Raw genomic sequence first — 25156 nt, 5'->3', positions numbered from 1 at the left:
AGAAGTTTCAGCATGCAGCTGCACTTCATCTTAGTGACAAGAATTGCAGATGAATGAAGTTTCTGGTTCCTTCTGTTTCCAGTCTTAAAATACCGCAGGCGGGCCCAGGGGCTGCCCTGCTCTGCCAGCTTCGTGTCCCAGCCACTCCGCGGCTCCAACAAGAGACTGCTGTAAGGGCTGGGCTCCAAAACACCTCAGCTTGGGAACAGGGAGGGAAGGAGAAGGGTGCCCGGAGTCCTAAACAGAATCGTGCTGCAGAAACGCTAATGCAACAAATCTCATCACAGAGACACAAAAGCAAAACGCATTTCCCTGAACGTTCTTTGCCCATGCAGCAACAGGTAACAATGGAATTTTGTTTAGGTTTTTGTTGGTTGGTTATTGGGTTGGTTTTTAATATTAAATGTCTAGTCTTTCCTCCTTTGTGTAGAGACTACCCTTAGAAAATATTTAAATGAGGAAAAAAATATAACTTTGTAAAACCCTGAACATAACACATCTTAAGTTCAGAGGAGCTGGAATAAGATTCCAGTTTTAGAAAGAAAACATTCATACGCCCTAAGGAAGGACGGGCACTTAGGATGCACTTTAATGTATTATTGTTGGACATTCCCTCCACTTTTCCCCTTTCATTATTTCAAAGTGATTTCTACTTTAGTGTAACTTGGTTTTCCATGTACATGAGCATAAATCTTTTAACACTGTCATCTGAGTAACTTTCAAACTGCAACACGAAGTGTAAAAAAAAAAAAGCTTAGCAGAGAATGAAATTGTAAACATTTGATTTTTTAATTCCAAGTATAAATATATAAACCTATATTTATATTGTTTTGAGTTCTCTCACAATATGGGGTGTCCCCAAAACACAGACACTCCTACCTTAATTCCACCTTTAGTCTTCTTAATGTTTTTCTTTTTTGATAATTCAACTTCAGAAATGGACTTTGGGGGACAGGAAATTTCTGTGGACCTCCTGTTGGCAGCTGAAGGAGTCAAAAAGAAAGTCACATTAGAAAATGTGTGCTAGAAGTTGAAATACTACTTCCTAATGCAGGCAACGAGCAAAGTTCCCGTCACATCCCTGGTAACTGGGACCAGCCTTGGAGAACTGAATTGTGGCTGGTGAAGGACCAGCTGGCACAAGGGATGGGCCATGTTCGGTGCCCCACTGTGTCTCCAATGGGCTCTTACAGCTCCACGCCGTAACGTCAGCTTTGCTGTGGCGTCCTCCCTGGCAACCACCTTCAGGGTAACCCAGCAAATGTCAGCCGGCTCTACCAACACTTGCGTAGTTTTTCAGCTCAGGTGTTGTGACTTGTATGGGTTCCCAAAGAAGGGAGATTTTGGTTCTGGTAATGGTTTGTTTGTGTCAGATGATAAAGGATTGTTCCCTATAAGGTTTCATCACATGAAGAAGTCTCAAGAGTAATCACACAGGTGTTCAACAAGTCACTGTGGCCATGTATGTAATGACAGGGAATCTGAGGAAGTGATTTCAGAATCAACCACAGCTGACCATGAGCTGTCTAACGCTACTAGAAAATCCTCCTTAGCAACGTAGCCACTTACCCCGTGCTGTCCAAAGCAAAGGCTTAGAGTGAGCTATGAGACGGGGAGGCGCACGTTTGGCTTGAGTAGAAAATCATCTCTGTTACATTTTGGATCTGTTTTAAATTGATGAGTTCACAGTTACAGAAGCACAAGGCAAACAGTGCTCTCCTTGTGCTTAGTTGCTGAATTGATACAGGCAACCACGTGTGTCATGGTAAAACCAAGTATGAATACCTGATGAAATTATGAAAGACTCTGGGTCGGGCACCAAGGAATGAAATTGTTGCAATTCTGAGATTAGGTCCTTTTCAGGTCTATTCTGGGGAAACTTTCTAAATGAACTGTTCCAAAAGTAAAAGCTGGTGTTTTCAAATGCGTACAGTAACGTTCTGTTCAAAATGGTTTCACCAAGTTTAATGTCTTGCGGAGTTGAGACTCTTGGCTGTCACTAATATCTTTTTCTTCTCTGGGAGAAGCTGAGGGATGTAATAAAAAAAGATGCAGACATCTTTGAACAGGGAGGATGTTAACAAATTTTTCAAATGCCCTTGTCATTAAATTCTTTTAATGTAATTAAAAAAAAAAAGAAAAAAAGGCATAGAAACACCCCAAATTATATGCAGTTAAAAAGACAACATATCATTTTCACAGACAATAATATATCCTGTGTCTTTTCAGCTGCCTTATCACGCGGCTGGGAAGAGCATTAATTAAAGCAGCTTCTCTCCTACTCTTTCCTAAATCTTCCTGTTTTACCCCATGCCGAATGACACGAGGACTTGGCAATGTCCATCGCACGCCTATCACTGCCTCACAATGGCTCCGTATTAGAAACCTGCTCAATGGAACAGCAAAGTCTGGCCGGCACCAGCAGCTGGAATCAACGAGCAGAAGGTTCTTCTGGTTCCCAGGACTGAGCCGAAATGCAAACGTCGACTCTATTTGGTTCTTCCATCACTCACTCTCAGAACATACGGCAGGGGGGTGGTTTGATTTTGAGCACTACTTTCAGCAGATGCCTTTTTCCCATCCCCAAGAGAGCCTTCCATGAAGTAGTAATTGTTCTCTCAAAGGTATTGTTATTTCACCCAAAAAAGTGGTGTACTGACATCTTGAAACGAAGGTGGAGAAAAAAGCAAGATGAAGCAAATATAAGCTATTTGTCCTTATTGTCAAAGTTCTTCATACCTTTCTAATCTGCTGGGAGGATGATTTCTACCTTTGGCAAAACCAGAATACCAACCTTCATCAACTATTTGATAAATTTTCAGACAGGCTCTTTTATGTTTTTCCCCATGAATCCCTGAGTAAAGTGGTTATAAACATCAGCAAATTCACTCTCTTCCATATTAATGCATCCTGAAATTCTATTGAGCCTTAAGTTCTCATCTACCACAACCTTGACAAGACGCAGGCTGTGATCATACTTATCACAATAACAATATTCTGTCCTGGAGCTTCTCCCAGCTCTCTCTCATTCATACCTTGAAAAATCAGCATTTAAAAAAACCCAAAACAATCTAAGACTTGATCAGAAAAATCCCAACTCAATTAAAAAACCCCGAGACATTGTTTCGTTCTCTTCCCCGCACGCTTGCCAGGCCAATCCTGACCCCCCCAGATAGGCTGCCAGTGTTCAGTTACCCCATCTAAATCTGAGTTCAGTCCGTTGGATTGCTCTACAAAGCTAAATCCCAAGTTGTATATGACTGGATGTGTTATTAAAAGCAATGGAAGCAAAGGAAATCACTTCAGGAAACACAAGAACTTTTGCTTAGAACAGCGTGGTCAGCAATACCAAGTTGTTTGACCTGTTCGTTAACCAGAAAACTCTCTGACTTGAAGGGACGGTTGATGCTGGTGGACAATCCTGGCCGAAAGCAGTCAGCAGAAAGGATGGAAATCCCTTATGACTCCGATGTCTGGATCACACCCTGCAAACGCGGAGAGCTCCAGGTGACCCAGGAATGACAGCACTGGCAGGTTTAAGTGAAAGATGACGCATTCACAGAAAGCCCAAGTGCAGATGCTCTTTGACCCAGCATGTTACCCCAGTCAGTTTATTACCTTACTCGGCTTCATCAATATGCCACGTGTCAGAAAGAAGGTGGCAGATACAAGATAAGGAAACAGTCAAATCCAACTGCTCGTATTTCAGGGGTGAATTTGATTCAGATCAACACAGCAAACTTTCCCCTTCCAATTTGACCCAGAAATGAATTGAAAACCGGAAGGAATCTGGTTTTGGTTATGCTCCAGAGTATTTTTGAGTTACTGGATGGCCCGTGTTCAGAGACTGCTGCATGTCACTCCAGTTAAGTAGTTTCTGCAGTCATTTAGAAAGAAGCAGCTAAGTACTCTGGAACTGTAAATATTTTATAAGGGAAACTCCCTCACAAAATTCAGTACGGTTGGCCATTTCGAGGTCATTACTGTACTGCTGAGGAAGCCGAAGGTGATGGTGTTCAACTGCCTACTGGAAGAACAAAGGCCCGGGAACAAAGGCAAACTAGACCTACAAACAATCTCCAATCTGCATGGTTTCAAGATTGTTTTCATCCTGTTGTTTCACAGTACTCCCCTGGATAATGAGTAATGAAGAATTCATTTTGAATTCATTAGTATTTTACATTGCTTGATGCTTTTAAAGCAAATATAGTTAAAGGGCATTGTATGCGGAGGTAAACTTTTTATTGAAAGGATGTTTACAGTAAAGCAGGGTTTGGGTCTATCACTCGCATTCACCTGGAGCACCACTGTGCTTCTCCCGGGGGGCTTTAGGACAGCTCACTAGTTTTTTATGAACATGTTGGATGATAAATATGGAATTAGAGTTTTATTACCTAGCCTGCCGCAAGGGGTAAGGTGGGCTGTACTGTCCCTAAAGCTGCTAGGAAAGGGCATGCGCTCAATGTTGCTTCACAGACTCTCCAGCACTGGAATAAATTCAGTGAGGACAACTTGCTGTGCTGCCCGTGGGGCAAGGCTGTGGTTTCATGCAAGGTCCAGGCACCATCTCTCAGGAGCTCGTGTCTCGCAGCGGGTTACATCGTACAGGGAGGCACAACCAGAACTGTGCGCAGCTCCCGGCACTCGGAGAGAGCTGGGTTAGTCCATCCAGGTACCTGGGCTCCCCTTTGCTCCTGCCAGAGCGAATGTAACTCAGTGGCTAGCACTAGACAGGCTCTGTAGCCAAGGTCTATGACGCAGACCCAGCACTTGAAGGTATTCACAGCGCCCCTCAGGTAAGAGCCATGCTTTACATTCAGGTCCTGGGTGAACTTCCCAATCCCAACGTGCGTCCCCATCTGGTTTCTGTGGGAGAGTTTGTCCATTCTCACTAATCACCTACAGCAGAATCGAAGTCAGGCATGGAAACAACTAGTCTGCTAAAGTGTTTATTTTGGGCTCGCAGCTCGTGCTTTGCCCCAGGAACGTGAGTTTGAAGAGAATTAATTATTTAATAGCGGTTTTGAATGCTGATGATGACAAAACAGCATGCTTAGTCAGCTAAAGAAACACCGGAGCATCTAAGGTTTATCATTTAGTGACTTAATACAGAAAGTCTTTTCCATTCTTAGGGAATATAATCTATACTTCTTTGCTCTAGCAAAATTGCGGTCAAGCCCCTTGAAAATCCGCCCATATAAGCAGCACAGAGTAAGGCCCTGTATGTGGAATATTATTCTGCAAGGAGACATGCTACTTGGTTTCCTTGGACTTGCCCAAGCACGCTAGCAGCCCTACAGCCACAAAATTGAAAGCATCTTTTCCTTTTCTCTACTTCGTTTATAGAAATATCTCGAACTATAGAAACGGGTGGTTTCCCAAAACCATTAATGAAAATCACATGCACCATCTTTTCTGAGTCAGCTGATGTCCATGCAGCCTCCCTTCTCCCGCACACAGCCCCTGACTCTTGCAAGACATTCTTCTTTTATCCTCTATCCAGCTGTTATTAGTTAGTGCGTGTTATGTGTTAGCGACTGTGAGGAATGCTGGAATGGACCCAACGAGCAGTCCTATACATTTATCTGAGATGGAACCAGTTTAATTTTTATTATTTAAAGAATTGAAAAGGCTCCAGCTGTGTTCCTCCATACAAATTTCATGTTCCCAGTTGGCTAAGATGCCTGTAGGGTGAGTCATGGATTTTGTATGTACAATGTGCTGTTAAACATGTTATTTGCTTAATGAGCTCCAGAAATTTTGACATCGCTGCTCCTGTATTTCACATTTATGTTGCACACAAAGAAATCCCTAGGTGAATACTTTATAGCATTTAGAAGATGAGAGATGCCAGAAGCAAAGCTACATGTGCAACCCTAATTTTGCCCCTTCCCTGCTACGACATCTTGGTCTACCCTCCTCTAAGAATCCTTTCCTCATTCAGTACATGGAATCAAAACCACTTAATTCATGAGCAGCTATTCACTATTTTGATGTATCTGTATTTCTCAGTGGGGACCCAGAGCCTTACTATCCATATGCTACTTAAATCCCTGCTCTGAAAACGATTGTCCATTTTTTTTCCTAATGGTCCTTTACAATTCAAGTGCTTCATAAATACTTATTGAGCTGTTCTCACAACATTTCTCAGAGGTAACAGGCTGTTATCAACCACCCTGAGAGCTCCGAGTTCCACAGATAAAGATCAAAAGAGAATAGCTACTTTGGGAGACCAACTTGACATTTTGAGAACTGAATTTTCAGATTACCAAGTATTAAATGCCACTTCACATGTTCAAGAGCACATGCCTTGCCCAGTCTTTCACTGTTCTTTCAATGTAGATTTCTTTATGTAGTTGCATAAGTTATTAAAAACAACCCCCCCTCCCCAAATTGCACTAAATTGAATCACATAAACTGGGTTTTTAACAGGGTCAAAAACTCTTCGCCTACTGCACCAGCTTCTCCTTCCCATGTCAGCAGGAGTGAAAGCAGCAGTAAGCAGCCACAGCTCCAGGGCTGACACCAGAATAGCTGAAACCCATCTGAACTGGGGCTGGTGCCGCTCTCCCCTTCCTCCTCCGAACTGGGCCTGGTGCCGCTCTCCCCTTCCTCCTCCGAACTGGGGCTGGTGCCGCTCTCCCCTTCCTCCTCCGAACTGGGCCTGGTGCCGCTCTCCCCTTCCTCCTCCGAACTGGGCCTGGTGCCGCTCTCCCCTTCCTCCCAGCCTTTGCCCACACACTTCTGTCTCCTTTCTTGTCAGCACTGCTCTTCACTGAACTGGATGATAAGGAGCTGAACTAGCCAAAACAAACCAAATCACCCCCCAGGGTGGCCATTTTCAGTTCCCTGCTTTGTTCCCACTGGTTATGTGAGCGCCGAGGGAAAGCGGGGTCACACGCTGCTGTGCGGGGCAAAGAGAGCGAGGGAGACTCCCACAGCCCCGCATTAAGAAGGGCTTAAGCCGCTGCAAAATCATGCTGTAAGGAAACAAGCAGTGCAGGGGATGAGAAACATATTGTGTCTCTTGGTCCCAAAGATTTTTGCTGACAACAAAGGAAATGAGACTACAGGAGCCAAACCGTAGCAAGTTCATACATAATGAACGTGTATGAGCTGAGATTTCCCCCCCCCCACGCGCTTACAATACTGCCTAATCTGGACACTTTAGGAAGGGACAAAACTATTTTGTACTGCTGTGTTCCAGTTCTCACCACAAAGGTAACTGCAAGACAACTTTCCTAGCTTTGTTCACTGAGATGCCCAAATTATTTTTACTGAAGTATTCCAAGAAAGTGTCATGCTGAAGAAGATAGCCTTTGGGAAAGTTTCATTTCAGAGTTAGAGTTTGGGACAGTTACAAGCAAATGGAAATAGAAAAATGCTAACTACAGTCATCCCTAATAGCTTCTGTTATGCTTTACAGCTCTGTGGCTTACCCTGCTGTGCCTGACGGCGACGGGCAGTACTGGCTTTAACTTTGTGGATTTATCCCAATCCACTCCAGCCAAGGAGTTTTGTACAGAAACACAGTCTGCAAACGTGTAGTCAAATAACCAGAAGTGATGCCCTCCAAAGTGAATGAGAGCAAAGGAACTTCCCCCAGCACATACAGGGGCGAGTTTAGCCGTCAGCAGTATTCACACAGCTTCCAGCGGGACTAAGCAGAGCTCTCCTTGAAATAAGGCGTCGTATATACTACTAAAATATTTTCAAGGCACTTGTTATAAAAGGGTCAGCAGAGGGTTTTCTGCCTTTTCTGGGTTGATCTGTGAATAATATTTAATCAGATTCCCACAGCTAAAATGTGCATCAAGTCCAGCTAGCATAAACTTTGGAGCATCATGATAATTCCAGTACTAGTTTTTCGGTGTTGAACAGGCCTGTCCCCTGTCCCTGCAAAATTTACAAGTTCCTTTGTGAAACCAAAAGCTTCAAGCAAAAGTGGAATGAATTTAAAATTTTGCTTCAGAATTTCCAGACCCACTGAAAAGCACTGGGTGAGGGAGAGTTTCCACTGCAGCTCTGAGCTGCCTTTCTGGATCTTCACTGGGTAAGACTTTGCCAAGAGTCACCAGAGACCCTAAGGACACAGACATAAGAAACTGTCACAGCCGTTTCCCTGACAGAAACCCGCCCTTTCTGGCAGCTCTGGGGCCAGCTCTGCCTGTATGCACCTAGGTACATGTCCACCTGGAACAGAGACTCACAGTTACAACAACGGAGGATTTCATGCCTGAGCCTTCGCATTTGTTAAGATTTTTCCGTTAGCACCCTGAATTGGATTGAATTTTCCCTACCACTCCTTGTTAGGGAAATGGAGAGTCAGCAAATAGAAACAAAACAAAATAAAACCCATTCTGGAACGAATGCAACTTTTTTTCCTTTCACAGGCAACCACTGCGATGCTGCGGTGGTATTGTTACACCTGCTGCCTGGGGGCAAAAGCCTTTCTTTCTGGTCTTCTATTTCTGTTTACCACATTTATTGCCATTGCCTGCCTTGGTATTTACACAGCCTAGGAACATCATGTTTTGCTGTTGCCATATTCTATTTTGCACGGTTTTAGAAATATTCAGGTAACAAATAACAATGAGTTATACGGCATCTGTTTCAAGAAGGTGCTCTCAGCCTCTTTCATTTTTCCAAGATGCTGCTCAATAAATTGTCCCCATAAATAAATGCTGATTCCGCATTGATGCTGTGAACGTGAAGAAAGGGCACCGAGGAACGTCCAGAAGAGGACAGCTTCAGGAACAGAATTTCACAGCCTCATTTTCAAGGCTGGGAATAGGACTCCGTGTCCCTGTTCCTATTCTCAGCCACACGTCACTCAGACTGTGGAACTCCTTGGTGAATCACTCAGCTTATCTGTGCTTCAGTTTTCTTTCTGATAAACAGGGAGGTTAAAATACTTACCAGTACTTGCCAAATGCTTTGGCATTCTGAGGGAAAGGGCGCTCAGGAAATTCAAAGTATAACTCTTTGTAGTGGACAGTTGGGTAATACCAGAGGATGCCATTACACAGTAGATTTAAACATACATGTACAGTTCACGGCAGTTAAAGTAACTGGTTTTGAGCCCCAGGATAAGCTGCAGATAGTCAGGGACTTCTGTTTCTTTGTACAGAGGTACTCTAGGTGAGTCATCTTCAGGCACAAAGAATGCAAATGAGATGCCATAGTCATCTAATCAACGTCTGAACAGGACTGCGTTGCGCTTCACATCTCCTCAGAGAACAACTGCAGCAACATTTTAAAATAAATTTCAGCTACCTGTTAGTTTGCAACAGCACATCAGAGGCTAACCTTTGTCACACAGTTACCCTGTATTGGGTTTTATAACACTGAACGGCAAAGCAAGGGAGCATCTCATGATGTTCGGTGAAAGAGCTGATAGTATTGGACTGGCTGTATGAACAAGAATGAAAACCTAAAGCATTGTCATTTATATACTAGTGACTATTTTTTAAGGTTCTCCCTATACCAAAAGTTAAGTTAAAAACATCTGCAAGTGCTCTAAAATGACAAGAAAGAAGTTCAAGAAACACAAACCCAGAGACTGCATGCACGAACAGGAACGCAGGACCAGCCTTTAAGCTGAAGACGGGGTTTCACAATAGGTGAAAGCCAGGCTGAAACTGTACTGCCACTGACAAGGACTAACCACCTCTGACCTATTGACCCCGTAACCCCATTTTCCTGCAACTTCTCTTTGCTGAAGCACTAGTGGCCACGCAGTGAACAATCAATCTGATCAACTTCAAAGTTAGCGCTGCTTTGAGAAGGTGATTGCGTATATGGTCTCCAGAGCTCCCTACGTTTTTCTAACACATGCAATGGAAAACTAACTACTACATTGCCGCAGTCAGTTCATTGAGTTGTCCAGGTAAATCGCAACTCACACAGCTAACTGACTACCAACAAGAGGGGAAGGCATTGCGGGAGGATGCGGGCAGCAGAGCAGAACCTCTTCAAAGGCACCGCAGTGTCACCTTGCCTTAAGCCAATAGTGACGCTGAAGCTTGAGGCAGCAACCGTGTGTTCAGAACACAGCTAGCGTGGTTTGGGGAAAAAGTACAGATGTCAAACCGGCACGGTAACTGGAAGATGATGATCTTCCTTGGTGAGAAAGGATGAGTGTTGGGAATCAGAGAAGAACAACAGGGACATTTGTGTGACCTTGTGACAGTATGCCTAGAAAGCAAAGTTTATTGTATGCTGTCCATGTAAATTAGTCCTTTCAAGGCTTTTTGCTAAAGGTTCTCTCTTTAAAAAGTCCTAAGGTTCCATTTTTTAGTTTCTTATAACTATCTCTGCTGAAAAGGCACAGCTTCTTCCTGCCATCACACACCGGGTAGCTGGTCTCCAAGAAGCACTGTCTCAAATTAGCTTTGGCCAGGTTCTTCTCCACAGAACATGTCTATCTTGGCTAAAGGCACACACTAACCTCAAATCAGGAACTTCCCCTAAATTCCAAACAGAAGCAATGTCCAACTTTTTTAATTAGTGGAGGACAACACTAGAAAGTGAATAAACAGTTCTGTAGAGGGAAAAAGCAAAAATTGCACAAATGAGTCAGTGTCGCTGATGAATCCTTAACCTTTGCGAGTATCTGATTGAAACTTGAGGGACTGTGACCCTTTAAAGCCAAACATTCACATTACAGTATGTGCAGTGTAAAAGAGGGTCTCACACTTACTTTGCACACCTGTAGGGGCTAGCCTGGTTTGGGTTTTCAAGAATTAGCAATATAAGACATGCTGAGAAACAGCATAGAAACGTACCCGGTAGATTAGGCCTAGGGAGAGAAGCCTGATATTTTTTTTTTATTCCCCCTTGTTTGTACGTTTGCAGTGACAGCTACTTCACGTTCATTTTTAACAGCTGGGCTGAGAAGGCTGACGCTGAACAGCAAATGCAAGTTTTCATTCTGATAATAAAAATTAAACATGACCGCGTGGACAAAACATTGGTGTGTATCTGAAAGCAGCTGTTCAAGGCCTACCTACTCCTGCTGGTCTGGTAATCTTTGGTGATGCTCGCTTTGGGGAAGATTCAGGATGTGGGGCAACAGGTTGTACTGGCCGGGTCTGTTTGGCTGCCAGCTTCTTCAGGCTTACTTGCCTCTTGTCAAACATTTCTTGTACATCTTCTAGTTTTTGTAGAATTCTTTGGGCATTGGCCTACGTGAAGAAAAGGCAAACAACAAGCGGTTGTCAGTGCTGGACTGAGCAGCTTAAGAAAGGACTTGTGTTACCCACTCAGACTAGAGCTGAAGATCGCACGGTGCTGCAGTGTAACGCAACCCAGCCCGTGCACTCCGCACAGAGCTGTTTCACCGAGCAGCACACGGTGACTCATGCAGTCTTTCTCGCACTGCTCTGGAGAAAATCACAAATGTGTTCCATGACTACTCATTTGAGTGAAACACGCGTCCCCAAGTGCTCCCCTCTGTGCCCTTGTGGTGTACAGAAAGAAGTGTATTTGATCAGACCCAAATAAATAGCCCAGTATGCTCGCTTGTACAAGGCGATTGGTAATTTTGAAGTTCTAAGTGAGTGCACGCACATCTGAGGGGTTTTACCTTTATTTCGGGGGTCAGGATCATGTCAAACTGATTGTAGAACTCCTTCGGGTTAGAGAGCTGGTGTTCCTTGGCTGTTACCAGGAATTTTTCAATTTCAACGAGTGCAGTTTCAGCTCCCTCTTGTGACTGGCACTTGTCCACAGCTTGGGAAGCCAAGAGGTAGATTCCAGCTTCGCACCATTGGCTTGCCTTTAAAGAAAAATGGGTAAAAAAGACTCCGTCATCACTGACAGTCCATGTCGTGAAGTGTTGCTTCTACTCCACGAAATACAGATTTGCCCCAAGATGTCACTACAGAGAATGAAAGTTACTTCGTAGTACCCAACAGCTCCTGGCCACAAGTCACCCCACCTAGATACGTAGAACAACAGTGAGTTCAACTCAGCTCTCATGGGCTAGATGGTCCAGTAACACGTGAAATAAAAATGTTCTAAGCAAAGAGGAGAAGTGTTACTGTGGTTGCTGCAAATCAAATCTGTCAGCTCTACTACGTCATTTTGGTGTTCAGTCACACAATTATCCAAAAACTGAAACAAATATTTGAACCATACCAAAATTCCCCAAAACTTCTTAGGCCTGTAAAACTCAGTTAAAAATACTCCAAAGCAGGTTTTTACCATAAAGTTTTGGTAATTCCTGTTTCAGATGAGGCTGGAATAGCATGCAGACACTGTCAAAGCATTTAGCTTGCTATTCTAGCAGAGAAAGCGAAACAACCAAATAAGCAATAAACTGTTCATTTTTAGGCACTGGAATACATTTGGTTCTCATTTCAAATTTAGGTCTTGCTCAATTTTTTCTTAGTTTCATTTCCTACTTTTCATCATTTTAAGACCATAATTATGGGAAGTTACTGCTCCAATTTTTATAGCAACAGTTTCTGAATGAAATGGAGAAAAAAGGAATAAATACTTTTTCTCTTCATCCAAATTACCTGAGCTTATAAAAACATTCATTTTCAGTAGAACCTTTCCAGGACTGTTATCTGAGAAGGTTCACTCACCTTATCTAACTGCTTATGCAGCTCAAGAGACTTTCCCAAAATATCATACTTTTTCTTGGTCTCATTGGTGAAATCATCACAAATACGCCTGAGTTCAACACACTTTGGTCTAATGGAGTCAACTGCGTAATGGTTGTTTTGGATGAGCTGTTCTCCATGGAGAGCTAAAGACTGGGCCTTCTCCAACGGTTCCTGTGAAATTAATGAGAAAAAAAATCCAAAGTTAGGTCTTAAAAATGACACGCGTAATACAGACAATCCATCTCTGTAATCCCTGCTGTAGCCTGAAGGTAAAGGTTTGGGATATTAATCTACCTGATATGTCTTACTTTGTGAAGTAAGTTTTGACCATGTCTTACAGCGAAGACCAACTTTGTTGTCAGTGAGTATATTGAAAGACAAGAGGTTCTGTCTAAACATCAGGAAACACTTTTTTTACTGTGAGGGCAACCAAGCACTGGAACAGGTTGCCCAGAGAGGCTGTGGAGTCTCCATCCTTGAAGACATTCTAAAGCTATCTGGAGAACCTGCCCTCCTGGGCAACCTGCTCTCAGTGGCATTGAGCGGTGTCATTGAGAGCGCTCAAGCTCTCTGCTTGAGCGGGGTCGTTGAACAAGATGACCTCCAGAGGTCCCTTCCATCCTTAATCATTCTGTGGTAACTGTGATTCTGTGAGCGCATGCCGCCTTCTTGCTCACATACTGGGGACATTCATTATGCAAGGTTTTTTCCCTGCAAAGTTCACAATGTTCAAAAACTCTATTATTTTTTTCACTCGCTAATTGCCAGGTTTATAACACTTTAGTTTATTTTTGATTCCAAGACAGATTTTGGAAAACTCTTCAGATCCTACTGACCGAGTACAATTCATAAGCTTAGTCACAATAGGATGAAGGCAGAGGTGGCTAACAGGAATAGAGCACACGTCAATACATTATGGAATGTGGACAGTGGAAGGAAAACGTATGTTACTATAACTTTTATTCCTTTCGGCTTCTGCAGAAGAGCTGTGCAAAGATCACAATGTTTCTACTCTTAATCCTATTCTTAAAAAAGATGAACGTCAGCTTTTCCATTTGTTCATGTGCATCGTCCTCTGATTCAACTTACTTGTATGCTCAATGCTTTCTAATAATGCCAAAAGTGATGTTTATCACAGCTGGCCAGCCGATGGAATTACAAAGTCCAAATGTCTGGAAAAGAAAGGTGTTTACTGGAAGGTATGGGCATTCCTCAAACTGCCATGAGTCTGAATAGAATGGTCTTAAAAGTTACCTGGCCAAGGTAACCTGTTAAGCATTCCGAGCTTCTCAGATTCCAAAGGTGGACCTAACCTTTCCTGGTTTGAAATACTGATTTTTTGAACTGGATTGTAGCTTCCCAAGTAATTAACTGGAACTACTGGGTCTGAACAACCCTGACTTCTGGGAATTAGGATCTGAGTTTTGCAATTTAAAATAATGACTCATGAGAAGAGAGTAAGCACGCTGTAAGGACAGTGACAGAGAAGTGTCTAGAAGATCACTTCCGTAGCAGCTAGAATACTATATTGTGTGCAAACCTGTCCTTTCTCTTCCAGTTGTTTCTGTTCCCTAAGGAGGTGCTCCACTCGAGTCACGCTGTCTCCAATGTCAGCAAAGCCTGCCTGCCCTTCCATGAGATTATCCAATGCCAGTTTCACCTAAAATACAACAAACAAAACCATAAAGCAAACAAATAAACAAACAATAACAAAAAATCCCACCCCAAGCCCCATCACAAGATACTCATAAAATTAGAACAAACTTATGGCTTCTAAACATTTGCCTACATCTTTTAGAAGAGTCTGCATCTCAAGTTTAGTCTTTCAGCTCGTTCCAAAATGGAAAAGCCAAGGAATAAAGCAACAATCAACTATTCTTCAAAGAGTTGCCCTGCTTCTCACTATTTATTTAGGTGCACACAGTCTCAAAGATTTGTAGCTCCAGAGTCTATATTACTGCAGGGTCTGTATTACTCCAGCCTGTGGGCTGACAGATGGGCTTTCTGAACTGTGTTCCGTTGACTCTGATGGGATTGGCAATTTACCGTCCCAGAAGCAGCGATGTTTGGTAACATCACACATAAATGCAAGATGATTTATTGCAAAGAATGTGCTTCACAACAGCCTAACAGACTGGCACTTTCCTCACTGTGCCTTATTCAAATGTTGTAAGATATAGATAGGGCAACGAAGCTGGTGAAGGGCCTGGAGAATCAATCTGATGAGGAGCGATTGAAGGAGCTGGGACTGTTTAGTTTGAGGAAGAGGAGGCTGAGGGGAGACCTCATCACTCTCTACAACTACTTGAAAGGACACTGTAGAGAGGTTGGTGCTGGTCTCTTCTCACAGGTAATTTGCGATAGAACAAGAGGGAATGGCTTCAACCTGCAGCAGGGTAGGTTTAGGCTGGACATTAGGAAAAAATGCTTCCCAGAAAGAGTGGTCAGACACTGGAATAGGCTGCCCAGGGAGGTGGTGGAGTCACCATCCCTGGATGTGTTTAAGACTCATTTAGATGTGGGGCTGGGGGATGTGGTGTAGGGGAGAACTTTGTAGAGTGGGGTTGATGGTTGGACTCGATGATCCCAAGGGTCTTTTCCAACCTAAATGATTCTATGAGTCTATTCTATGTTATCTGATAGCTGTCGAGAATTTAATTTTTTAATATCTCTTTCCTATTTCATAAGGAAGGGCTTCTCTCCCAGCCTCCTTTTTGGATTGTCAGTACACTCTACGTATGGGTAAAATTTGACCTTATTTACCAGAGAAGGCTAGACAGAACAGACAAATGAAATACCTCTCTAAAATCATGTTCAAAGTGTCGAAGCTGCAGGCATTGTTCTAGTTTGAGGTGATGCTTGGTCCAAAATTGATCAAAAGCCTTTTCTGTTTCATCCAACTGAGCCAACAACCTGTTAAGAAGTTACAAGGAAAAGAACGTACTTATTTCCCATAGTTCATTTCTTTCAAGTTACAGCAATTGATGGCAGAAAGCAGAGTAGGGAGATGGTAGGGAGCCCACACCCATGTATGAAGGCTCTGTGTCAACTTTCCCTTAAACGAAAGAGAATGGACTTTGCAGTGGGACAGGCAGGAGTGTGACTGACGAGTGACAACTACACCGTGGCAGTTGCTGTCCTGCCTCCTGACCTGCCCCAGGAACACAGAGCTGTTCCATGTGCTGGCAAAGACAGCTGTGTCTCCCCAGCTTCCACCCCATTCCTCACAGATAATTCACCCCAGGCTAATGCAGACTGAATGTGATGCAATTATTATCTTGAGGAATGTTTAAAGCACAACTCTACAACTTGTTTATTTTCTTCACCCATCAGAAATAGAAAAGGACTGAATCACTTTTCCCAGTCCATTAAAAACAATAGATTAAAAGTTCATAATGCCTCTCGTAGACATTGTATCTCATCATGTAAATGACAAAACATTCATTTGCAAAGAAATTATTATCAAGGTGTGATGCATCTGGAGTAACTCAACGTCTGACACCAGACTAGTGAGTCATCCTCACAGTCTCTCAATGGTCTGTTAATTATGTTACAAAGTAGAACGGTTTAAACAGGAAAAAAAAAGTGAAAAGAAAGTCTTCCCTGAATATCCCATATTTCAGCAGATGGGCACTCTTTGGGCAGGCAGGGGACCAGGCCTGATCTCCTACAAGTCCAGCGAGTGCTGGAATCATCAAGTTATTGGGGCAAACACCAACAGCTCCCTCCTATTCCTCTCAGAAAAAAAAAAAAAGTTCTGTTTTCAATCTATCCCTGAAAAACATGTTTTTAATCAAAGCTAGTTGTTGAATTCAAGATGAATTCGCAAATTCCTTTGGGATGACTGTTTAAAGGATTTTAAGGTATTCAGTGAAAAATATCAGCTCAGCTTTACTTTTGGCAGCTTTGTTCCCAGTGAATGCAGACACGCTGAAACACTGGCATGACATTTCTCTTTCTACCGCGTCACGTGGCACGGCAGAAACTTCTACATGGTGACTAAATGCTTTATGGTAATAATTAGCATTGTGGGAAGGAAAAGGGGTTTCTCTCTCTCTCTGCAGCTGTGAAGGGGTATGTTTCAGAGGACCATCGTCATCTGTCCCTCCCCCAGGGTTTCCACAGCCACGCACAAGCACATACCCTCTCATCCACACGGATTCAGATGCCACACATAAAAGCTTGGAGAACGCATGCGTTTTGGGGAAGGTAAGTCCCACATTAAATCTTCACCAGGTAGTTAGTGGTCCAACCAAAAATTACCAGGAAATTCAGGACTTAATTAAACTGTCAAGGCAAGTTCAAACAAGTAACTTCCTCAAAGCTACTCTCTTCTCTGAATTACATGCTTGATAAACCCTGAAAAGCTGAACCAGTGGGAATTTATAACCTGCATATTCAAATCATTTAAACTACACTTGCGCTTCTTAGGAATAAAGGAGTGACTTGCACAAGGTAATCTAGCTTCACTGACCTTTCCACTGTTGCCACATTTTCCAGTTCATCTGGACTGAGCTTGCTGTTGGCGCTTCGGGTGACTGGCTCCCTAATGCATGTCAGCAGGGTGGCCCCCTGCTTCACAGCTAGTTTCAGCTCATCCTGAGGGAAAAAAAACAAGCCAAACAAGTTGTGTGTACTTATTCTAACACTCACATCTCTAAGATGGACAACATAGTAATGCTAAAGGAGTATCCTGTCAGAGGTATTAAATACTTGGAACAAAATATAAATGCTTACCAAAGACAGTATGTCTTTCTAGAAAGGCAAAGACTAAATCCATTCACTTTGAATGCAGATATATTTCTGAGAAAAGGAGTAGTATATAACTCCTGAGCGGATTGCATTTCTGACCGGGCAATTTGCAGAATAAAGTATTCTACCACAAACTGACTGTGCGCTGCAGTTCATTCAGTGAGCTGGGGGACTGTGCCGAGAACTTGCACTTCTTACTGGAATTTCCTGAAACAACGCCGTGGCATGCTGAGCCACAGCACGTCAGCTGCCAAGGAGTCATCCACAGAAGGTGGTGTCTTCCCAGCATGAAAGATGAGCAGTGAAAAGGACAATGAGGCTCAAACATTACCATGTCAGCTGAGGAGTCCCCACATCACTGCACACTTGCATAAAACTTGTTCTTTTGCTAATATAGCTTAAGTACGATTTTTTTCTCTTTTGTTTAACCTAAGGTGCTTCTTGACAGCAGTAATGTTTTCTCCTGAGTATTACTCTGCAAAGCTAAACTTGCCCCAACTTTTTTTTTAAAAAACAAAATTATAGTCATCATCTAGTTAGATCACTCTCTCTGTTCCTGGATTATCCTCACAGATGTTCTCTACATCTGCTCCAGTGAGAGTTCAACCTTTGTGATGAACTCTGCATCAGGAGCCCATGATATTCCAGATGTGATCCCATCATACGCTCTCATGCAGGAGAAGAGACATTTCCCTGTTCTATCATTCCTGAAGCTGTAGTAAGTCCTTTTTCATAGTTGAATCGAATGGACCTCCTGAATCCAGGTTTCTCTCCTCTTCAGTAGTTTCCACACAATGGACTCCCAAATGATGGCAGAAGCTTTGTTAAATCAGAAACCATACATTGTGTTGATGGAGCTGTCATGAGATAACATTCACCTTCAGCTTGCTGTGGTGGTCGGTGTGTGCGGAGAGGAGCTCCTCCGTGCACTGCACGTCGTTGGGAAGTTCAGTCTCTGCGAGGTCTGTTCCAAAGGTCTGTAGCATCTGTGCTGTTGTTTTTACTGTCATCGCAAAGTTTTCAATAGCCTGGAAAAGCAAGAGCATAAAGTCACAGACTGGTTATTTCCCCTTAGCCCTTTAACAATGCTTAGTCCTTCAGGCTCTGTGCTGCAAGTATTACACGCCTGTAAAGCTGGCCATGTTTGCCCTTTCTTGGGTGCATATGCTACAAGTTGCAAAGAAAGATGCAAACATTGCATACAGTCTCCGCGAAATTCATTTGTTTCCCAGGATCAGGGCCCAGCTTCGCCCCGTTTTGCTTAGAGAGGATCAGACAATATTTTGGCTGCGGATGTGCCAGAGTCTGGGGTCTCATTTTTGTAACCAGTCACCTTTTCTAGGCGCCATAATTGTTTACGTTATTTTGAACATCCACTGAGATGCATTAACCAACCCAAAAAGGGAACAAACAAACCTGTAACAAGTTTCCTCAAAGGCAACAGAATAAAAAGTCTTTCTGCCTTCCTACAATTATTAACTGCTCTTTGGTTGTTCAAAGTAAGACCCAGCTGGAGCGCATGTTTACACAGCACAGAAATGAAAACACAGAAAAACAAAATCTAGTGTCTTGAATATTTTTCGTCTCCTAAAAACATGGACATAATTAATCATTAAAGTGAGAATCCTGACCTTTGATTCAGTAAAGTGCTAAAGCATATGTTCCACTTCAACCAAGAGCTGAAGGCCTATGAATCTCATCAATTATTCAAAAGCTAAGAATGTGCCAAAGGGCCTTGCTGAGTAAAAATACTATGACACTGTTAGGCCCTAGCCAGGTCAACAGTGAGATAATACAGATTACTACTATTACTACTTCTATTGCAAACTTTTGGGGAATTTACCTTTCTCCGTTTAAGTCATGGATTTCCTCTTTCCATGAATCCCTAGCAGAATGTGTAGGCTGAAATGCAGCTGAAGAATTACTACTTAACGGTTGCTCTACATTCATCATCTGGACCGTTCTGGGTGTAGACACGTGGAAGAACGACACCAACACTCACCGTTCGGTGATGTATCCACTGACTGTGGCCATACTCCAGGGTTCCTCCCAGCTCCCGCGTCAGCTGACTTTTGTCGATATAGCCATGCAGATCAGAGACGGAATTTAACATGATGATCTGAAACGAATCCAAGCACAACGGACTGAGAGAAATAGCGAGCCCTTTCAGTCGTTGCTCCTAGGATCTGGGTTTGCCTTAAACATATAGACTGAACTGCAGCTCCACCACCAGCAGCAAGTTCTCGTTATGTATTTGTTCACACAATGGCCACAGTTTATTTCCACTGGGTTTCACCTTCTCAACATGTACGTGGCCATTCTTGAACTAACCATAGTCTGACCTCACCTTGCTCCTTGCTAAGCTGAGGACGCGGTCATTTTACATATGCATCAAGAGCAAAAGTATGGTATTTATAGTGTTCACACAAACTTCCATTACGTAATTTCTATATTTTCTAGATAACTTTTACAGAGAAATGGAGGAGTAGGCAGGTTAAACAGCTTCCTCGACACTAACCACTTGATCCAGGGAACTGCTGAAATGAGACCACTGAGAATAAGTTTTTCCTTTCAGTTGCATCATTTTTATGGCACTGTACATCCACCGAGTTCACTGGCATTATTCTGTTTTAAACCATGATGAAAGAGAAAGGAGGGACAAACCCAAATCCATTTTCTTATTTTAAAGAGTCTCCTTACCACTAGGCCTGCTAAATGAAAGCAAAAGATTTGCACAGAGCTTCAGGTAAGCAGTATTACCTTTTGGTTAGCACTGGAAATCTGGCAACACAAGCAGTCGCACAAATAATACACACGTGTTCAATTATGCCTTGTCGTTCTAAGAGCTAGAAAACACACCATGATTTGAGCAACAGAAAAACAAGATGTTGAGCACAAATGACTGGAAATGTTAAGCCTTAGACTTTAATATATGTCAGATGTATTACTTCACTCTGCTGTTTAAAGAAAGGATAACTGGCTATGCCTGTCAGCAGGCTCCAAGGGAGCACGGTAAATACACTTGCGCTGTGCACAATGAGAGGAGCACAGAGGTATGGAGGCAAGCGGATGCATGTTCTAGGCTGATAGCACTTTAAGGAAAGTCTTGAGAACAAACCTGAACAGGTTTTTAGCTGATCTTTGTTACAGAATCATTCTAGAATAATTTAGGTTGGCAGGAGCCTCGCGTCTCCAGTCCAGCTTTCTCAAAGGTGGGTCAGCTGTGAGATCAAACCAGGTTGCTCGGGGCTTTATCCGCCCGGGTCTTAAAAACCTCCAAGGACTGAGTCTGTACAGCCTCTCTAGGCAGTCTGGTCCACTGCCCGATCCTCTCTGTGGTGATAAAGTTTTTCCTTATATCAAGTCAGAACTGCCCTTGTTTCACTTTATGTCAGTTATCTCCTGTCCTACAGAGCACGCAGAACCTGGCTGAGAGCTCTTAGTAACCTGCATGGAGGGACTGGAAAACTGCTGCTGTGTCACACTAACTGTCCCAAGCCTTCCCTTCTCCAGGCTAAACAAGCCCAGTTGCCTCAGCATCTCCTTACGGAGCACATGCTCCAAGCCCCGACCTTCCTGATGGCTCTCTGTTGAGCTCACTCCAGATTAATATTTTTCTTGTCTTGGGGGAACCAAAACTGGACAGGGTATTGTCAGTGCAATCCAATGAGAGCCAAGCAACGGGGGATAATCGCTTGTCTCGGTCTGCTGGCTGTGCTCCTGTTAACGCTGTTGCTGTTGAGGCAGGATGCTGATGGCTCCCGCTGCTGCCAGCGCACACTGCTGGCTCACGCACACCTTGCTGTCTACCAAGTTCCCAGGTCCTTTCCAGCAGAGCTGCTCCCCAGACAGTCAGGCTGCAGCCTGTGTTGTTGTCACCAGCACAACACCGTTGTGCTGCTGGGAGGGAAGAACACGGGTTCTTCCTTCTGGAAGGAAGGTCTTCCCAGTTGCGGGACTTTGCATTTGTCCCTTCTGTATTTGATAATATGCTGGCCAGGCCATTCCTTGAGTTTACATTCCAGTGTATCAACTGCTCCTGCCAATTTCGGGTCACCTGCAAACTTGATGACAGCACACCCTCTTGCCTCTTCTGGGTCATTAGAGAAGTTGTTAAACAGGGCAGGTCCCAGCAGATATCACTACACCACTCCACTTGATGCCCTCCTCCAGGTAGACTATGACTCATTAACCATTACCCTCTGAGCCCAATTATGCAACTAGTTTTTAAAACCATCTAGTTGTCTACCCATCCAGACTTTAACATCCTTGCTTGGATACAAGAATATTGTGGGAGACACATCTGGTCCCATGGATCTATGTGGGTTAGATATTCTCAAGCAGTCCTTGACTCAATTCTTTTTAACTTACAGCCATTCTCCTTGAATCCTGATTCTAAACACAGAGAGCAGGAGACCTTGTTGGTGAAGAAACTGAAGGAAAGAAAGCACAGAGTACCTCAGCCAAAGCTAAAGGGAAAGCTATTCCCTGAATGTGTTACCAAACACTGTTTGTTATAGTCAGAGCCAGAAAACTCAAAAACTAGATCATCTTGGAGCAGCCTCAGACTGGAATGTGAAGTCTATGCACTACTTCTGAATGGCAAATCACCTCTGAGAAAGTAAGCCTCCACTGCTTCGTAGCTATTCCCCATCAGAGAAGTCGCTGACAAGTTGGACATTTCTTGATACTCCAAACTTCCCTGAAACTACAGAGGAACCCTGTCATGCCTTTTTTTTTTTTTTTTTTAAGGAAACCTGATACACTCAGCATGAGCCACAAAGAAAATTGATTAACATTGCCAGCTATGGTGCTACCCGACAGGGCACGAGTCTTCACCCACAGGCATCTCTGCAGGAGAAAACCTAGGAGCAACCCAACATCCATCTAAGAAACCAGCCTTACAGAGCATCAGCACCTCCCGTACCTCTGGCCAGGCTGACGACAGCCACGTTCAGTACGATGAGAACACGAGAGCACAGCAGTTTAGAAGAGGAGGGTCTGCATAAGCAGGTCAGCACGGAACACAGAGCTGCAGTGGGGTTGCTTCATGATGGCTTAGGCCATCTGAAAGAAGTTGCAGTCTACAAAGGTCAAAGAAGTGCCTGCTACAAACAGATTATTCATCCTTTTGTGTAGGATGTGAAGATGCTTGAATTCCCAGATTTTATCTCAGATGAACCCTGGTATATTTCCAATATTTCTTTGTCTTGCTCCAGGTAATGAGATTTAATCAAATAACTATCCCAATAGAGATTTACCTCAGGAGGGTTTATTAACTACACTTGTATATCAGTAAGTCATAAAATCCTGCATTTCCTTATGGTGTCTTGTTTATTATTTCAGCCTCTATTTCCTGCTCCTGTTTGATCTTCTGGCCTCTACTCAATTCAGTGTTGATTTAACCCAGCAAATCTATTTTACTGAACGTATTTGCAGTCTGATACTCAGATAAAGTGTTAAACAAACATGTCCTTAACAAATGCACACCACATTCCTGAAGCCCCTTTTGAACGTTCATGTCCTGGCCCTGACTCGCGTGTAGTTGTGATAGGCCACGGCCCAGTTATATTAACGTTGTCATAGTGCCAAACACACAACTTGAACCACCAACCTGCAAACAATTTAAAGGATGATGTTGGTATTAAAGATAGGTACTGATACCTAATTCCTTGAGTAAGGATCTCTCCCATGGGACAAGACCTCTCTAGCCCTGTTCTCGTGCTTGGCTCGTAGGATGCTATTTTCAACAGGGACAAATAGATGTTGCACTCAGTAACCTACCCGTTCCGAAATTGGGCTACGCAGGGGCATGCCCAGATGATCTTTTAAGGATGGGCTGCAAACACAGCTGAAAGGCCCCTCCAGAGAGCATGGCAGACCCCAGGAACTTCGGAGACCTTTAGCGCAACCCTAAGCAACTTACAGTAACACAGGTGGCAGCCTATACATCAACAGGCCAGGCTGGCTGCAGGTGTCCGCACGGGAGGCAGGCAGATCTAGCAGCAAGCACACCGTGTGCTTAGCTTCTGTAAGACTGCTCTCTAGGAGCTCTGTGGACAAACCCAAGATGGCTCAAAATTTGAATGTCCAAGAAGACCCCAAAAGAAACTCATGTCTTGATTTTTCCTGCCTGTAAAAAAGGTAAGTTACTATTTAATACTTAATGCAGTGCTTGACCCCTGCCTAGAATTAACGTCCCTTCCAACTTTGATGGTTTCAAGTTGGATTTGAAATGCAGCACTGGCATCAAATGCATTGCTAAAAGGATAGAAGATGCTGAATTGCTAGAAAGTGCTAGTCCTTGATGAAGTTGTCTTTTCCCGGGTTGCAGTCACTGGTACAACAGTTGCTATGGTAACAGATTGAGGCTTATTAAATATAGGAACATCCATTTTTCAAGGTGAAATAAAATTAAGAGATTTTGTTTTGTAATCAAACATACATTTTTACATCAATTTTGCATTTTAAAAGCCACCCGTGCCAAATTACAGTCAATGTTACAATTTAATCCACAATAACGAAATGAATATTCATGGTTCCTTTTCTGTAGGCATTGTAATAATGGGCTGCTCTCACTTCAGTGTCTTAAACACCTGAACTTCAAACGTAGGTATTGACACAACTAGAATTCGTTGGAGGAGGGCCACGGGTCTTTTGCCAAACAATCACATGAAATCACTCCAGTAAAGTCATTGTGGAACACAGTATGAGTCTGTTCCAGGACGAAATACCATTAATCATCATCATTCAAGTTTATTTATAAAACAATTTGAAACCACATGCAAACCATGTAGCTAGGAACAGTTCTCATAGAATATTCTAAAACTTAAACTCTTTCAGGATTGATAACCTGCTTCAAATCACATTCTCATGAACCCACAGCATATGCCAAGTGCATATAAAAGGAAGTAAAAACCAAACTTTGAATCTTGAGGGCATAGGGATCACTAAAGGCATTCAGAATAGGCAGTGCTACGCAAGCACTGAAGGGGGGCGCTGTCAGATTGTCAGCAGTGCCACAGACAATACATAAAATAGTGCAGAATTCAGCCCGAGCCTTTCACTGCTCTGTAGTCCTAAATACTTATGTTTGTCACTTGACAGAGAAGACCTACCTCTGCCTACACCAGGGGAACAGCTTCACTGAGTTAAGATGTCAATACTTAAAAACCAAGTCACATTTTGCAGCTACGCTGACCTTCCACATGGGAACATGTCCATTAAATACTGTGAAGCATCCGCTGGAAATGAACTCTTTGGCATTACTATTACATACACCATACAAACCCAGATCAAGTCCCCAGTCGCCATTTGCAACCACATTTCAGTTATTGGGTTATGAGAAATTGCTGACACCTAAGAACTGCAGACATGGAGCATGGAGATAAAGAAAACACATGGACAAAAAAAAAATGCATGCTTACCGGTACCTTCATTTTAAAGTCATCTCGATAGAGTTTAATGCCAATGTCAGCGATTGTCCTTTGGATAAAGCGGGAGGGTCGCAGGACAAACACCAGCTGCAGGTTTCCTGGGAACGCTCCCTGCGAGAAATAGAGAACCATTAGAAGCACAACTCTGCCTCTCAGGAAGGCCAAGGGAAGTTTCAGCCAAGCCTTTCGTAAAGGGGGCAAAGCAGGCAGGACTTACTGGACCTTGCTCAGTCCAGCTGCTAATAGTATCAGCTGGTCTATTCAGCATGTGCCCACTGTCACAACCTCCGAAGCCAACAGAAAGACCGGCCCATGGATTTTACTGCATTGCTTTCTGATACAGACTGCTTTCAT

At 43.3% G+C, this 25156-nt stretch overlaps 1 protein-coding gene across 6 annotated transcripts in view; it reads right to left on the bottom strand.

Annotated features, from left to right (window-relative positions):
* The window catches only part of MCF2L2 (MCF.2 cell line derived transforming sequence-like 2), a 152998-nt gene that overhangs the window by 91583 nt on the left and 36259 nt on the right, over window positions 1-25156 (bottom strand). For 5 of the 6 annotated variants that reach the window (XM_054205522.1, XM_054205524.1, XM_054205527.1 and 2 more), the window contains exons 5-14: window positions 24794-24913; window positions 19369-19485; window positions 18245-18394; window positions 17089-17213; window positions 15413-15527; window positions 14155-14274; window positions 12594-12785; window positions 11588-11779; window positions 11009-11186; window positions 880-983 (exon numbers count right to left, since the gene is read on the bottom strand). In XM_054205522.1, the coding sequence (XP_054061497.1) occupies window positions 880-983; window positions 11009-11186; window positions 11588-11779; window positions 12594-12785; window positions 14155-14274; window positions 15413-15527; window positions 17089-17213; window positions 18245-18394; window positions 19369-19485; window positions 24794-24913 (1413 nt within the window). The remainder of the gene's footprint in view (window positions 1-879; window positions 984-11008; window positions 11187-11587; window positions 11780-12593; window positions 12786-14154; window positions 14275-15412; window positions 15528-17088; window positions 17214-18244; window positions 18395-19368; window positions 19486-24793; window positions 24914-25156) is intronic. The other variant, XM_054205523.1, reaches the window with a different exon arrangement.

The sequence above is a fragment of the Rissa tridactyla genome, chromosome 6 (genome assembly GCF_028500815.1).
Source record: "Rissa tridactyla isolate bRisTri1 chromosome 6, bRisTri1.patW.cur.20221130, whole genome shotgun sequence".
Lineage (NCBI taxonomy): Eukaryota > Metazoa > Chordata > Aves > Charadriiformes > Laridae > Rissa > Rissa tridactyla.
The sequence above is the reverse complement of the archived record's forward strand: the minus strand, read 5'-3'. Positions and strand labels throughout refer to the sequence as shown.